At 37.9% G+C, this 17,662-nt stretch overlaps 1 protein-coding gene across 7 annotated transcripts in view; it reads right to left on the bottom strand.

Annotated features, from left to right (window-relative positions):
* Positions 1 to 17,662, bottom strand: part of dctn1b (dynactin 1b) — a 37,643-nt gene that overhangs the window by 18,819 nt on the left and 1,162 nt on the right. For 2 of the 7 annotated variants that reach the window (XM_046867756.1, XM_046867762.1), the window contains exons 1-11: positions 15,516 to 15,940; positions 12,953 to 13,204; positions 12,773 to 12,851; positions 12,048 to 12,097; positions 8,563 to 8,583; positions 4,642 to 4,659; positions 3,870 to 3,890; positions 3,226 to 3,396; positions 679 to 876; positions 259 to 463; positions 81 to 159 (exon numbers count right to left, since the gene is read on the bottom strand). In XM_046867756.1, coding sequence (XP_046723712.1) covers positions 81 to 159; positions 259 to 463; positions 679 to 876; positions 3,226 to 3,396; positions 3,870 to 3,890; positions 4,642 to 4,659; positions 8,563 to 8,583; positions 12,048 to 12,097; positions 12,773 to 12,851; positions 12,953 to 13,204; positions 15,516 to 15,563 — 1,142 coding nt within the window. In that variant the 5' untranslated portion in view covers positions 15,564 to 15,940. Of the gene's footprint in view, positions 1 to 80; positions 160 to 258; positions 464 to 678; positions 877 to 3,225; positions 3,397 to 3,869; positions 3,891 to 4,641; positions 4,660 to 8,562; positions 8,584 to 12,047; positions 12,098 to 12,772; positions 12,852 to 12,952; positions 13,205 to 15,515; positions 15,941 to 17,662 lie in introns of those variants that run through there. The other 5 variants (XM_046867778.1, XM_046867772.1, XM_046867787.1 and 2 more) reach the window with 5 other exon arrangements.

The following is a 17,662-nucleotide window of genomic DNA, read 5'->3' as shown; positions in this document are numbered from 1 at the left end:
ACACACACACACACGCGAACAGATGAACACCTGGACTTACACAGCTGCCACAACAGACCTTATAATTGGATTACACGCACCTGACCAAAGCCTCCTTCAGGCGGGCATTTTGTTCTTCAAGTTGTTTTACGTGATAGCTTGATGCTGCACCATCAGAGCCTGCAAACCATTAACCATTGTAAATAAATTAGTTTCTACGAGTGATGTGTGTGTCAAAAAGTAAAATGAAGTATGTGTTTGTAAGGTATTTATATGTACCTTTCTCTTCTATCTCATGTTTGAGGATCTCCAGGTCCATGGTCAGTTCCTCCACCTTCTCTTTGAGTGCGTCAACCTCCTGCTGCAAAGACTCTGCCCTCTCTTCTGCCATCTCTTTATCTAAGGTTGCCATCTCGATAGCGTCTGCAGTGTCTGCCATCTCTTCCATGTAATGTTCCTTCGCTTCCAAAGCCTCTTTTGCTTCCTATCGTGAAAAAGACATTAGGGAATAAAATCTGTGTTTGCGTGCTATAATGCTTCTCCTCAACCATCAGCCTCGTTAATCTTTAAGGAGTTGCTTTACCATCTTAGCGTGGTGCCACAGGCATGTTGTCAAATATTTTTCAAGCAGTATTCACCTATTACTTTTTCATTTTTTACAGAGATAAAGGGAAATTAATGTTCTCACACAAAATGTACCTTTCTGGCCTCTTTGAGTTGTTTCTGCAGTTCATTTTGCTGCTCCTGCATCTTGCTCTTCCACTCCTGTAGCTGCTCCAGCTGGATCTTGTGCTTCTCCAGCTCCTTTAGCTTGGCCTTATCCTCCGCCCGCTTCATCCGCAGGGTCTCCAGCTTCTCTTCTAGATCTTTCACCTGCACCCGGAGAGCCTCCTCCTCCTGATTACACACACACACACACACACACACACACACACACACACAACACATATATATTTAACTGTTCAAGTCAAGTCAAGTCAAGTAGGCTTAATTGTCATTTCAACCATATACTGTACAGTGCAGTACACAGTGAAATGTAACAATGTTTCCCCAGGACACAGAAATACACATTAATCTAAACTAACGACACAAAGTGCACATGTGCAACAAAAATTGCACAAAACTTTTTACAATTCCCTGGTACCATTTCCCACATGCTAGTTAGCACTGTATTATATGTTGGGCTATATAGCTAGCCTATCTGTGCAGGTTGTACAACGTTAAATACTAAATAAATTTAACTTGCTTATCTTGCTGAAATAGTCGAATGAATATAGTGTTGGATAAACTTGGATAAAATTGTTTATTACATTATACAATGGTGTGAAAAAGTGTTTGCCTTTGTCATAATTTCTTATTTCTTTGCATGTTTGTCACACTGTAATGTTTCAGATCATCAAACTAATTTAAATATTAGTAAAAGAGAACACAAGTGAACACGACATGCAGTTTTTTAATGAAGGTTTTTATTATTGTGCAAAAACAAAATCCAGTGACTAGGCCACTCCAAAGTCTTCATTTATTTTTTCTTTAGCCATTCAGAGGTGGACTTGCTGGTGTGTTTTGGATCATTGTCCTGCCGCAGAACCCTAGTTCGCTTCAGCTTGAGGTGACAAACAGATGGCCAGACACTCTCCTTCAGGTTTTTTTTGGTAAACAGCAGAATTTATGGTTCCATTAATCACAGCACAGTCTTCCATGTCCAGCAAAACAGCCCCAGACCATTACACTACCACCACCATATTTTACTGTTGGTATGATGTTGTTGTTCTGAAATGCGTTGTTACTTTCATGCCAAACGTAATGGGACACACATCTTCCAAAAAGTTAAACTTTTGTCTCGTTAGTCCACAGGGTATTTTGCCAAAAAGTCTTGGGGAACGTCAAGACGAGCCTTTATGTTCATTTTGCTCAGCAGCAGTTTTTATCTTGGAACTCTGCCATGCAGACCATTTTTGCCCCGTCTCTTTCTAATGGTGGAGTCATGAACTCTGACTTTAACTCAGGCAAGTGAGGCCGCAGTTCTTTGGATGTTATTTTGGGGTCTTTTGTGACCTCTTGGACGAGTCATCGATGTGCTCTTGGGGTAATTTTGGTCAGCCAGTCACTCCTGGGAAGGTTCTCCACTGTTCCATGCTTTTGCTATTTGTGAATAATGGCTCTCACTGTGGTTCGCTGGAGTCCCAAAACTTTAGAAATGACTTTATAACCTGTTCCAGACTGATAGATCTTAATTACTTTCTTTCCAATTTGTTTATGAATTTCTTTGGATCTCAGCATGATGTCTATCTTTTGAGGATCTTTTGGTCTACTTCACTTTGTCAGGCAGGTTCTATTTAAGAGATTTCTTGATTGTGAACAGGTGTGGCAGTAATCAGGCCTGGGTGTGGCTGGAGAAATTTAACTCGGGTGTGATAAACCACAGTTTTAACAGGGGGGCAAACACTTTTTCACACAGGGCCATGTAGTTTTGGATTTAATTTTTCGCCCAATAATAAAAACCTTCATTTAAAAACTGCATGTTGTGTTCACTTGTGTTATCTTTCACTAATATTTTAATTATTTTGATGATCTGAAAAATTAAAGTGTGACAAACATGCAAAAAATAAAGAAATCACACCACTGTATATCATTTTTAATCTTCATTCTATTTACATATATTATAAGCTTATTTTTGGATGGCTTAAACACAATTTAATAGTAGTCAAATAATCAAGAGAGGAACATTAGGCCACATTATATACAACATATCAGTATTACACCGACCCACTGTTGACGCACCCACGACAAACACACGCAATTCAAACAAAATGTCACCATGAAAATAAAACTTTCTTTCGGCTTCTCCCATTAGGGGTCACCACAGTGGATCATACGTATGTTTGATTTGGCACATGTTTTTATGCTGGATGCCCTTCCTAACGCAACCCTCCCCATTTATCCGGGCTTGGGACCGGCAGTAAGAGTGCACTGGCTTGTGCAACCCTAATGGCTGGGGTTGGTTCCCTGACTGGGGATCGAACAGAATGTCACCATGAAAATAACCACATCAAATTTAATATAAACCCATTATTGCTTTAAAACTAAACTGCAAACAGAAACAACAGACAAATATAAAAAAATACATTCTCAGTGTAGAAATGTAAATAATAAAAAAAAACTTATTGGACTCTGGTGCTTGATATTAGACAATATGGAAGAAATGATGTATAATTCCTATAAAGAAACCAGAATGTCATATCCCACCTTACTCGGGGCTGGGATGGGTGGAAGTCCAGGAGAAGGGAGCGTCCCAACAGGGGAGGGGATAACTGGAGCAGCCAGTGGGGTTTGAGCAGGTGTGCTGGGTTCACTGCTGCTCATCTCTCCTGCTGAAGCTGAGCCAGAACCCACCTTTACTCCAACACCTGCCCGTGCCTGACACACACGTACACACAAATTACAGCCGACTATCATATGGTGCCATCACTATGTAAGAGTATATGTCAGTTATGTGAACATCACAGTCTTACTTTTATGTCAAAAAGAATGATGGCTCACATTTATTAAAAAGAATGAAAAATGCAGTCCACATCGAAATAAATATGGAGCATTAACCTGTTTCAAAGAATATACCAGCTAAACACCGAAGCTTAATGTAGATTAATAAAACAGAAATGAATTTCAGCATCTGGTATAAAAAAATCGAATAAGTTATAAATTTTCACCTTTCATTTAAATAAAAAATCCGAGTGTAAAGTAACACACATCACACACATCAACATGAAGGTTTCCTCATCTCAGAAGGGACCAATTACAGGTGAGAAAAATCACACTTCCTGGCTTGTTCATAATACGTTAAAGTCACACATCTGGATTAGTTTTAAATCTTGTTGCAAATTTAAACTCACCTTTGGCCTTCTGGCCGTAGTCTGAGAAGCAAGTGCATACACACACACACACACACACACACACACACATCAGAAAATACATACATCATGACTGAGCAGTTAGAGAATTTAAGAGAATATACACGTTTCAGGATTACTGAATAAGACAAGCAGGTTGTGCATGTATGTGTGCATTTTCTTTAAACTAATTTATTCTCTAATTAGGAAACACAGCTGACTGGTACCACCAAGGTCAAAACATCTCACACACACACACACGCCTTTTCAGAACATCACTGTTAAGCTGAAGACACCACAGTTACTAAACACACAAAACTCCTCTGTACGTAACTACACACACACACACACACACACACACACACACACACACACACACACACACACACAGAATAAAGGTTAATAATACGTTATATTTAATTATGAATAATCATGTGTATTCAATTATTTTAGCTCCTAGCAAGCAAACATTATTTATCATTGTGATTTAAAAAGTTACAAACAAAACATTATTTGCATTTATATGATCAACCGAATCGTTAGTTTTATATTAATAGTAATTATGTGACTCAACCCAAACACAACCATTCACAAGTGAAGCCTGTTTTACTGCTTCATATAACTTCTTGATCTGCACTGACTCATTTGCTCACACCCCCCAACCCCTAGCATGCACACACACACACACACACACACGGCCCTTTTTGCTCTTGCTAATTTAATCACTGCATTACAATAAAGGAAAGCACATGACCATGGTATTAATGCTGCATACCTTACGAGGAACAGGCGTCTGTCTCATCATATTGGCAAGTGAAGAGGACAAGCACACACAAACGCACGCACAATTGTGCACACACGCACAATCACACACACACACACAGACACACGCAGTGGCAAAAACAGAGTAGAAAGACAGAAAAGGATTTCAGTCACATTAACCAAGAGTCTGAGCGAGGAAAGCAGGCCAAACCTGTAGCAAAGCCACAAACACACAGAAGCAGGCAAGCTGGGTCCAGACACACACACTTACACACACACACACACACACACACACACACAAACGATGCTGCAGGTATTTAGTGGCTAAATCCTATTTTGGCTCGTTCTGCTGTAGTATCCTTGCTTTTTTAGCAGCAATCAGCGACTCATCTCTATTGGTGCCTCGTCTCTATGATTACAGCACTGTCATCTTTCTGTACGGCAGCCATCGTTCTCTCCCTCAGCATCCATCTTTCGCTCGCTCTCTCTCTTTTCCTCGCCTCTCCCTTAGTCTCCTCCTCTCCTCTCCTCTCCTCTCCTCTCCTCTTCTCTCCTCCCCTCCCTTCCCTCTCTCTGTTGCTCTTTTGTGCCTACAGCTGCCTCGCCATTACATCACAAGCATCCTCCTCCTCTCCTCTCCTCTCCTCTCCTCTCCTCTTCTCTCCTCCCCTCCCTTCCCTCTCTCTGTTGCTCTTTTGTGCCTACAGCTGCCTCGCCATTACATCACAAGCATCCCTCCCTCCCTCTCTCCCTCCTGAGTGTTAGCCTCTGACAAGAACAAGAGAAGAGAAAGAGAGACACAGAGAGAGAGAGAGAGAGAGAGAGAGAGAGAGAGAGAGAGAGAGAGAGAGAGAGAGAAAGAGGGAGAGACGGAGAGAAGGGCGTGTGAATATAAAGGGGAACTGATGGATGTCTGGCCTGTATCCTAGCAACATTTCACTCTATGGGTTAATTACATTACGTATGTGAAACTATAGCCCAAGAACAATAGTGCAAGATTATAGACAGTGCATTTGTAGTGTACACAGAAGCCACCATTTTGAATATATATATTTTTTAATTAAGATCCTAAAGCATTACTTGTATGTCTGTGTTTGAAATAATTTAGAGCACCGAGTGCACACAGATGCAGCATTCTGCGAATATTGATTCCACAGAGAGTGAAAGAGGGGAAGAGAAGAGCACACAGTTTAGAGAGCGAGCGATAGATCAGATTACAGCTCTGCAGAGTGCAGAAAGATGGTGTGAGAATTAGATGGAAAAGCTGAGATAAGAGGAGGTGTGGTGAATTGTGAATTCAGTTTCTATTTGCTATTTGTCTGCTTGGCAATTAAAAAGTTTTGTATGTGTGTGTGTGTGTGTGTGTGTGTGTGTGTTCACTTTATTCTGAAATCAGTTTTTCAGACCAGACTTTTATATAACATACTACTCTGCTTCATACACTGTGCATTTGATCATAGTGATTGTGTTTGTTGAATAGCTTGTGTACTTCAGGCACTGTCAGCCATTTTCTGTTCCTTTTTTGAGGCGTTCTGGCCATGTGCTTGATAGCCAGTTGAGAGTGTTCCACATTTTGCATTACAGACATGTAACACTATTATATTATATATAATATATTATATATCACTTATATAAAGGGAAAGATCGTTCTTCAACTGATCTTTCTGTAATGTTACTTTAAAAATGTTTCTGTGAGATATATGTGTGAATGACAGATCCACTCCATATTTTGCTTAAATTAAACACTGCATATAAAGGACTATAATTTTTATACATGCTATGATACATTAACAAATATAATTTGACATTCTGTTTAACAATCAACCTCAAAGTAAGTCTTAACATATTGGAAATCCAATGTCATGGAGAAGAGAAACCAGTTCTTGCACTTTGTATTCAAACTGTACTCTAGTGTATATAATGGAGAATGGAATCAGGTTTGGTGGCATAACTTGTTTATGACCTCCATAAATGTGTAATATGTATACCAGTATGACATGAGTAAATAATTTATGAAAATAATTTACTGCTATAGCAAATATAAAGGAGATGCAGAGTTTTAGTTACTGCTTTAACCTGAATTGCTGATACATTGGTAATCAAATATCATGCACTCATGAAACTAAATAAATGAAAGCCCCAGAGAGCTGCAATAAGAGTATGACCTCTGCCAGTGGTGTCTCAAATATCACTGAAAATCCATATCTGGTCATCCATTTATGTCTGAATAACAATGATTTTTTTTTTAGATATATGAGAGGTGTGTATAAACTGTATATACATGTTATAAAATGATTATATTAGGTATTAAAAATAATGCTTTATGGTGCTTACTGGTTGCATACTACTGTATATTAAACTCTGAACTTATTACCCCAAAAAACGACATTATCTTTGTTCTGTTATGTCCATATCTCGAATACATACTGTTGCCTGTTCTAGCCCACATGCAGCCTCTGGTCTAAAATAACACCAAAATGTTGATGTTAATATGAAGAGGCATTGCAGATGTGATTCTGAGAGCTTGATAATTCAGCAGTGACCGATTGCGGCCTGCACCAGAGTACAGGCTGAGCATGGTCATAAAGCTGCTTAAGAGAGCATGAGCACTCAGATGACACATGATCAGCTAGAAAAGGGCAAATGTAAGTGGAGGACTTAGCATTTAATGTATTCTTTTTAATGTTTTAAGTTGATCTGGCTTGCAACGAGGAACTCCTGTCTAATATGCAGGTGGTCCCCAAGTTACGATGGTTTGACTTCCAATTTGTCAATCTTACAATGATGATTTTTCTCCAGGGGTCGACAGAGTTTATTTGTCTCGTGTATTTTTTCCCTCTGTTTCTGGTGTTTTAAAGTCCAGTTTTAGCTCTTGTCTCTCTCTATTTATCGGAGTCGCTGGACACTATAACAGAGCGCACTGATTCATTTTATCAGCTACAGGTGTGCTTCTTACCGCTCATTTTGTCAGGCTCCGCCTTCCACTCGCGAACTGGCACTCGTCCACGCACCCGCTGCCACATACATAGATACTGTAAAGTTTATACATCAAACAAAAAAACGTTCTTTCGGCTTCTCCCATTAGGGGTCGCCACAGCGGATCATCCGTATTCATGATCTGCATGTTTGATTTGGCACATGTTTTACGCTGGATGCCCTTCCTAACGCAACCCTCCCCGTTTATCCGGGCTTGGGACCGGCACTAAGATTGCACTGGCTTGTGCAACCCTAATGGCTGGGGTCAGTTCCCTGACCGTGAACCGAACCCAGGCCGCAGCGGTGAGAGCGCCGCATCCTAACCATTATACCACCAGGGAACCTGTAAAGTTTATACATTAAGGTACTGTAAATTGCTGTTTTGCAAAATTATGTACTGCAATTTGTTAAATTATTAACAAATTTCAGTATATTCCCCCATACTGATAACATTCTTTAAGACTCCTGGGTAGGCTAGGCCACGTCTCAACTCAAGTTGAGAAGGGGTCATCGTAACGCATTTCCATCGTAAGTTGGGGAATACCTGTACATGTAGGGCTGAAACACGTATACAGACTCGAGCCAGAATAGTGATACAAAAATGCCAATCAAGACTCTGTAGTTGTGATTCCAGGCCAACAGACTGCACACGGTATCTATCGCGAATGTTGCATTTTGTCACATGAGATCCATTCAAACTTACTGTAATATGGCATTCATGGAACTGTAGTCCATTCTCATTCTGCCTCTCTGCATACACAGGAGTTTTCACATACATACACTGAATGCTTATACACCCATAAGCAGCTTATCGCAAACTCTCTCAGCCAGAATGTACGAGATTAGCAAACAAAGACAGACATGGGGTGTGTTTAGAACAGGGTATGATGGCATGCAGCGGTTGTGGTGTGAGTGTGGTGTGGTCTACGGAAAGGGAGTTTAGAGAAACATGCAGCACCTTTTTAGGTTTGGCTCCTCGCTGCATGCTCAGAGGAAGGAGGAAAACGTTAGAGGTGAAAAGGTCAATCAATCAGAGTGCTAAAAAAAGTGGAATATACACACAAATATACACACACCCCACTGATCCTTGCTCTCTATTCAGTATAAGGGAAAGTGTTAGGGAAAGCACAACAGAGAGTATGTGAATGTGTGTACTGGTTAAATTGGAGATGGAATACAGCCCACTGTAGAATTATTGACACCCTTCATGAAAATATGAAAATAATAAAATATATATACTCATTCCGTGATATGCTGAGGTTAAACATATAGGGATAAGTAATTAATAATTTTTTTTTTCTTTCACATTTTACAAAGTTGTTTCTATTAAATGTTTGGTTAAAGCATCGCTAAAATTACAGTTTGAAGAGTATAATGCTGACCTATGATGTCTAACAAAAACAAACATAACTCAAGGTGTTCACAGGTCTGTTTTTTTTTCCATTGGTGGATAATGTACCATTTACTTGAGTTACAGTAGAGATGCACTTTTACTCCAGTAAAAGTAAAAGTGCTCCATTTAAACTTTCACTTGAGTACCAGTACAAAGTATTTGCCTTCAAATGTACTTAAGTATCCAAAGTACTATGAATTATTATAAGTATAATATTCGTATTATAATCTTTGTCATAAGCCTCTTTATTTATCAACTCAGTTTATGTAAAAAGACTCTGTTACACTCAGCACAACAACAGAATAGAACAATTAATAGAATGATATTAATGAGTCAGTGTTTTAAATTATCACAAGCCCAAAATCTTCTTTTCAACTACTTAAAAAAAAAAAAAATCACACAAATAATGTCACGGGTCTTGTGGCGAGTTCGAATCTTCCATTTATTTCTCTCAAAATGTTCTGCTTGCTGTTGAACTGACGCTAAACTGTATGTTGGTGATAAGTAGATTCCACAAAGCGCCAATCAAAACAAGTTCAAAACAGAGCGTGCGCTCGACCCTGATTGGTGGATTGCTGTGTGTTTGACTAATTTAGTTTTTATCCATTCATAAATAAAATAGAACGACTGATTTTGCTAAATGTAGTTGAGGAAAAGTTTGATATTTAACTTTGAAATGTAGTGAAGTTACAGTAAAGGTACTAAATAAAGTCATATCTCAAATAGAAATACTGCAGTATAGTACAGATACACAAAAAGTACAGTAAAGAAATGACATCTTCTTCGTTACTGTCAACAACTTTTTTTATGAACTTGGTATTATTCATTAAATAAATTGTATTTGAAAACCACAGCAACTGTGAAAAATATAAATTAGATACCACAGATGAATGAGCAAATGCATGTCCAATACTGTATGTCCGAAATGATTAACAAATTTAAGCAGTTTTATAGTCTTTGACTTGTAGATTTTTGTTTCAATCTTCAATTCAGAAGATGGGTTTTTAAAAGGGTTTATAATTGGCCATAAATTTTTTTTTATATATGGTAATGTATATGATGACATGATTTCTATATATGTTTGGGGTCATTTGTGGCCAGATATTAACCTCCTTTTATACGCAGTTTAAAGAATGAATTTACAGAAAAATTCATGTCTTTATTTTGCTTTAATTGTTTTGTAAACTCTCTTGAAGGGTGCTACCATTTCTGAATTTGAGTGTACAGAATGTGATGGGTAAATTATCAATACCTTTAATAAATTCCTTTCATACAGTGTTTCAGAAACAGTGTCACTGCTCCCAAATTCTCAAAACATAAATCTTATATCTGTACACATTTTGCAAAACCGATAAAACGTATATTTTGTGAAAATGCACGATATAAACCTCCTCTACAAAAAAAAAAAAAAAATTGATAAAATGACAACCAAACATGCAATGTGAATTTCACATGATTGACCATGATTTTTACACAGCGCTGATCAATTGAGAAGATAACTGTTACAGTGGGTATGTCGATCGCACTGTTGTAGAAAATTCATTAGTGGTCTGTATTTTATTTATTTTTTGCATGGTAATAAAAAAAAGTGAATGAATTACTGAATGAACAGAAGAATTTTGGAAGGCAGGAAATACATACCATTATAATAAATACAAACATTGGAATATTTATAAAGACTATTATGCAACTATATTAGACTATAACTAGTCTATTACAATGACCCTTCATTTAATTTAATTATTGGCCTGAGCATGTTCAGTTACAAGCACATGCAAATGGTGGCTAATGACATGGTCAATTTGTCTCTCTTTTTTCTTCTATATTTTCTCACATGATATCTCTCCATCTACATTTTGTAGTCTGGAATCTTCCTCATCCTCCTTCATTTCTTCTGATCAATTTCGGTTTACAATCTTGGCTAGCAGGTATAGTTAAATATTGCATAAAAAGTATGCATTATATGTTCTTATATCATTATATGTAAATTTCATCATGAATTTGTGAAATTACTATTGAGTTCCTGCATTCTGAGAAGTCTATAAATGCAAAATAAATGTGTGTATGCAGTGTGAAAGTGATAGGTAAAGGCAAAAGAATTAAACCTGTTTAGTGAATATCACGTTAATGCGAAATGATGAATATTGCCACAGAACATGTAACAATAGCCCCATCTGGTGGTTAACAAAGGTAAAATTGTGCATTGTTTTGTGCAGCCCATAAACACTAGAGCCTATGGAAGCCCGTTGCCGCCACTAAATGATAATAAAAGGTTATTGCGATTTATTTTTTTAACTCACAATTCTAACTTTTTTCCACTCAGAATTGTGACACAAACCTGCAATTCTGACCTTTTTTGTCCCTCAGAACTGTGATATATAAACCCGAAATTGCGAGGAAAAAGTCAGAATTACGAGATATAAACTGGCAATTTCAAGGAAAAAATGCAGAATTGTGAGATATTAATAATAGATATTAATAATCCTCTATATATTAATGTTAGATTATGGTTAGATTTGAGCGTTTTCTAAATAGATTCTCCTTTTCAGTAGATGACTTAGCCAGATTGAAACCTTTCACTATTTCACTAAGTCCATTGCTGTGTTTTACACTGTGATTTGGGTTGGTGTCTTGCTGCATGAAGATGTATTTCTCTGTAATCTGGCAGTTCAAAAATCATTCCCTTGTTACCATCATAAATTACATTATCAATAAAGATTGATAATCTTGTTACAGAAGCAACCATGCAAGCCCACCATGGTTGAGTCTGTATGTTTGGGATCATGAGCAGATTATTTCTTTCTTCACACTTTGGTAGAAATGAATCTTGGTTTCAAAACTTATCTCTGGTTTTCTGAGCAAAATCTCAATCTGGTTTTCTGATTATTTTCTGAAATTTCTCTTTAATTCTCTCACAATGATCATCAACTGCTATTGCTTTCGCTATTGTTTTCTCTGTTGTCGTCTGTTTGTTAGTACACCAATAATGTTCTTTTGAACTCAAACTCAAACTCAAACCTCAGACATATGGGACTGTAAAGCATACTCACATATAGACCTGCACTCACCACTTTATTAGACTTCGGAGCTTCCAGAATCTCTGTAGTCAAGGCAAAGAAAAATACAAAAAAAAGAGGAGATTATATAAATAAAATATATTACAACTAAAAAAATCTATAGTCCAACTCTGTACATTAGACATGGTAAGATTCACAGATTCGCATCAGCATAAGGTTAATGATTTGATTTTTAAAAAGTGTGCATTGGATACAAGATAGCATTTGTATCGCGATGCATCATTTTTAAACATATTTGCATCTGTAAAAAAACTATTTATATATAATCACTAGTAGATGCGCTACACTTTTATGATTTAGAAAATGACTAAGAATTTGTGACCAATATTTGATAGTGTATGTAGACTGATTTCCTCCTCGTTTAATTGTTTCTCAAGTGTGTTCTTTCAGCACCACTGCTGCTACATGAATATGAATTATCACAACACTAATGAGAATGAGGCGTGTCCTAACATAGAATATAGATTAACATGGCAGAGGTAGAGCTGCATCTTTCTGGAGACAGAACAGTAAAAGAAAATGGTTTTATTTAAATTTTTATTTTTTACATTACAAAGGCCTGGTTGTGAAAGGGCCATGCTTTAGAAGTCTGAAGGCACTTAATAAAAATTTGCTGTTTGAACCACAGAAATAAAAGCTATCTGTACCATATTCATTTGGATAGCATTATATTTTTTCCACTGCATCATATTGCTCACCTCGCTTAAGCACTTTAGATGTGGCAGGTTCAGGAGTGTCAGGCGATGTTGTATCTGCCCCATCCTCTACCAACTGGATCTACATTAGAATAAGATGATAGGGAACGTAGTTCTTCGATGTAAAACTCATTCTTACAACACACAATGGTTAAACATCAGTAATATAAACAAAGTGTTTACCTGTGACTGCCGCACAAATATCCCATGGTTCTCAAGGCAGGTGAAGTAGCGCTTGCCTTGCACAGTGCCATCGTTCTTGCCTCTGGCCTCCTCCAGGATGACTCCCACCCACTTCCCAGAGGCAAATAGTGTATTGCCAATGTAGGCCACAGTACCACGATGACCCTTTCCAATGACCTCCACCACAGAGCCCACCTTTACTGGACGTCCTCCTCCATCTGAACTCATCCTGTTGCTGCCACTGCTAGTGGTCTAAGAGACAGGCAAGGACGGAAAAAGAGAGACAAATGAAGGCATTTGAAGACAGGATAGGAGGAGGTGCCTGAATCTGTAAATAAACTCAATCACATTACTTAAGCAATCCAAAATGCATTTAATATATAACAGGTATGACAGAGTGAAGCTAGATTATATTTGAAAATGATTAGTAAAAGGTAAAAATCATTAGTAACACGTTCTCTTTGTTGTTGTTTTTTTTAGACAGAACAAATCCTACAACTCCTCCTACACACATCTTCTAGAAAGTAGCCCAAAATATCTGCATTCATTTTATAGCACAGCGTTGCAACTAACAAGGATGCAGTTCTTTAGAGACATGCTCCATATACATTTTCTGTTCAGTCAAGTGATCTTTTTTTGTTGTGCCAAGAGCAAGAGCAAAAAAGACATTATCAAATACAACGTTTATCCTACAAGGTTTTAAGTCTCATAGTGCAATGCCTGAATTATAATCTCACTATATTATAGCTTGTAATCAATAGATATTTATGCATTCGCAAGCAGAAAAAATACTAATAGACACCAATAAGCCTCAACATTTAAAGTGAATAAATCTGATTGTCTCTTTTCAATTGCACCATCCAATGGCACCAAGTGAAGAATCAGGTCTCAAGTTGATGTGTTGAAATCAGGAAAAATGGGCAGGCATAAGGATCTGAGTAATTTTGACAAAGGCTGTATTGTGATGGCTAGTCGACTGAGCCAGAGCATATCCAAAACAGCAGGTCTTGTGGGGTATGCAGTGGTTATTACCGAGCAAAAATGTTCGAAAGAAACGAAAAGGCACCCAAGGGTCACTGATGCACATTGAAAGTGAAGACTAACACATCTGGTTTGATCCTACAGAAAAGCTACTACAGCATACCATTGCTGAAAAACGTTAAAGATCGCTATGATGAAAAGGTTTCAGAACACACAATGCAGTACAGCTTGCTGTATATGGAGCTGCATAGCCTCAAACTGCTGACCCCTGTCCACTATTCAAAGCTCCCACAAAGGACATGTGAGCATCAGGACTAGCTTATTAAGCAATACAAAGTGGCCTGGTAAATCACATATTTCTACATTATATGGACGGCTAGAGGGATGTTTGATGACACAAGGGGGGGCCTACACAAAATATGGCTATTTTGGCTTATCAGTGGATATGATCATATATAACAATAAAACCAAGAGCGAGGTTAATGACATTTCTTTTATAAAATCGTATAAGAACATGCAAAGGTCATAGCACTGAGAACTTAAGAACAGTTCCTCTACAGAGACAGGAAGATTTTTAAACTATAATCTCCAGGAGTTATGATAGTGACTCAGCAAATATGGGAGATGACTAAAAGGAGAGAGAAAGTGTGAACTGTTTTAATGGCTAAGCAAGACGCTGCTTTTACTGGACCTTCTATATAATTAATCACAGTATAACGCAGTGCTGTTTCATACATGATTCATATAAGTAAACATTGTGCATGTGTTTGTAGGTGTCTCTATCAGGGGATAAAATAGTGGTATACAGTGTGGAACAGGCAACACTGGGAGCAAAAATATTTACCCTTCTGTGGCATAGATAAACATAATGCAAGTGTGTGTGTGCTCTTTTATCCTATAAAGCTACAATATGTACTGTAATCAACAACCCTAATGAAATACAATCTTAGTACAATCCCCCCACACACACACCACCGGTTTCCCACCAACCCCCCACAATTCTATTCCTTTCATCATCCACTTACAATTCTTTATTCCTCTGTAAATCTATTATGTTATATTGAGTTGGTGAAATGACATTCAATTGTCTGCATGCAATCTTTGGAAAATACAAATTTTTTTGAAGGGGGAAAGAAAATGCAATTAAAAACTTAGAAATTATGCATGATTTAAATTCTGAATTTGCTCAATATATATTTGTATTACAAAATGTAATATGTGCATGATCTCAAATATTTTTGTACACTGTTAAAAAATTATGATGAAAGCTATAAATGAAACATATGACTGGTAAACAAACAAAAACACAAATTCAAACTGAATGCTGAATTCAATGAGAGCTCATTTAACACTAGGCTAAAAAAAAAAAAAAAAAAGAGTATAACTGAGTGACATCATCATGGGTCATTTCAATACACTTCCGGTCATGCTATATTACCTATTATGATGTCATGCTTCTCCTGATCACAAAGCCACATGGAGACATCACTATCCACATATCTTTTGACATAGCATAAAGCATTGTGTGCTTTCTATGGTGCACAGTGAATGTGAATAGGAAATAGTATTCTTGTTAATTTACCTGCTTGTCACTCACCCTATTGTAAGTGTACCTCTTCATTTGAGACATGCCGCTCCAGTGTTGCTTAAGACTCCCTGCCCTTCCCAAGACAGCAATATGGTCTCAACCTTTCCGTTTTCCTCTGTCACACTCCCTACTTCTCCTGTTTTCCATCACACACCACTCTGTCCTCTCTCTCCATCTGTATCATGATTGGATCAAACTTGCTGTCTCCTCTAGGTCCAGCAGAAATGAGCCTTATCCAGTAGAAGGCCAGCACTGATGCTCACTGATGAGCAGAGGATTGGCACATGAAGCCTTGAAATCTGAATGAGTGTGTGTGAGAATGCGAGCCGTCTAAGAGGTCTGGTCTATTAGGATGAACAGTGCATATGGATGCATAGTGTGTATCTGGTGCTGATGTGTGTGTGTGTGGAGAGCAATGCTACTGCGCTAGTGTCTGTGTTTTCTATGAGACAGTCAAAGAACCAGGGCTGGGTCCTAAAGCCCTCCATCACACAGATGCTTACGCATTCTTATAAAAGCATACCTGAAAGTACAAATAAATCATCCCTAATAAGCATTCACACATATAAGAATTGAAACGTGAACCCATACGCAAATATAACAATACAATTTTTATTTCCAAAGCTTGGTTTAGAGTTGAGAGAACACTTATGAGCACATATGCCCTCATCACCACTGATCATGTGTCAATTAAAAAAACAACCACTTGACAACTTGAATAACATCAGTTTTGTGAACAGTTTTAGTAAGGTTGTCTAGTGAATCTACTCTATGGAGGCACAGTAATTACTTAGGTATATCATAGTCAATAAAAAATTATTACGCTTATAATATTTACACTTCTTTATCTCCCATTGCTAAAACTCTTCTATTGCTTCTCAAATATAGAACTGAAACCCATATTATCACATATTTATTCATTTGTATTTATTTGTCCACATAATGAGGCAAAAGCACAAATCATTAAATGTAACTCTAATAAATTGCTTCCCCCTGGTTAATGCATTCCTGCTTTTCATTCTATATACTCAACGTTCCGAAATATCAGACCAGCTGTTAGTACTGTAACATAAACCTAGGCAATTAGGACAATCCAGCTGGGATCATATCACTTTAGCGTTAAAATCAGGGAAGTCAGTACTACATCATGCTCTTTCCCATGCTGTTAACGTCAATGAGAGTGAAAGTGTTCAATAGGAAAGGTCACTTTAAGGCAGTGAGCTGGAGGGAAGGTGGCCTCCCTATTCAGCCTTTCTCTTCTGCTGCAGGCCTGCTTCAATGTGACGCAGCTCTTAACAAAAAAGCCAAAGAGACAGAGCAGCATGCAACCTAAGCTGACGAGAGTGCACAGACAGGCACACACACACAAAAGGTTTAGCACACGTTATGTGCTAAAACAGCAGTGCAGCACTTACAGCTTTTTTTTTAATTACAGTAAGAGCAGGTGAAACAGAATCACAAACTGATTCACAGACTGACGGGACCCTCCACTGTCTCCTGTCTTATAACATATGCGGCATATGCAGTACCAAGAACATAATACAGCATCGTTACCAATTGAGAAATATGCATGTAGGTGGTTGCTAATGCACCTAAACTGCAGCGCTCTTATTCCTTGGATAGATCTTCAGCTAAGTAGGTCTTTCATCTAGCGATCCTAATGACAGGAACTGAGACCCATTCCAGAGAAATGTAAAAACGGGAATGATTATTCGAGCTGAGAGGACACGAGGGACTAATTAATAGAGAAGAGAAAAGGCTTTGAAAGTGGAGCTGAACAAACATAGTAAACTAGTGAGGTTCTTCTGTAAAAAGCACATTTTTACTCCTTACAGAACATAATTTGCTCGTTGCTGATTGGCTAAAGCACATATCAGTCTAAGAGACCACGGAAAAGCTAAAGGATGGTCCCGAAGTATGCAAATGATTTATAATTCAACAAATCTCCTTTCACTGCAGCCACAGCTGCACTGCCTGCATACGTTATCTCAAGCAAAAGCATACATTTTAACATCATAAAATGACCACCACCATATTTTACTGTTAGTATGATGTTCTTTTTCTGAAATGCGGTGTTATCTTTATGCCAGACGTAATGGGACACACACCTTCCAAAAAGTTCACATTTTTGTCTCGTCATT

Source organism: Silurus meridionalis, chromosome 2 (genome assembly GCF_014805685.1).
Source record: "Silurus meridionalis isolate SWU-2019-XX chromosome 2, ASM1480568v1, whole genome shotgun sequence".
NCBI lineage: Eukaryota > Metazoa > Chordata > Actinopteri > Siluriformes > Siluridae > Silurus > Silurus meridionalis.
The sequence above is the reverse complement of the archived record's forward strand: the minus strand, read 5'-3'. Positions and strand labels throughout refer to the sequence as shown.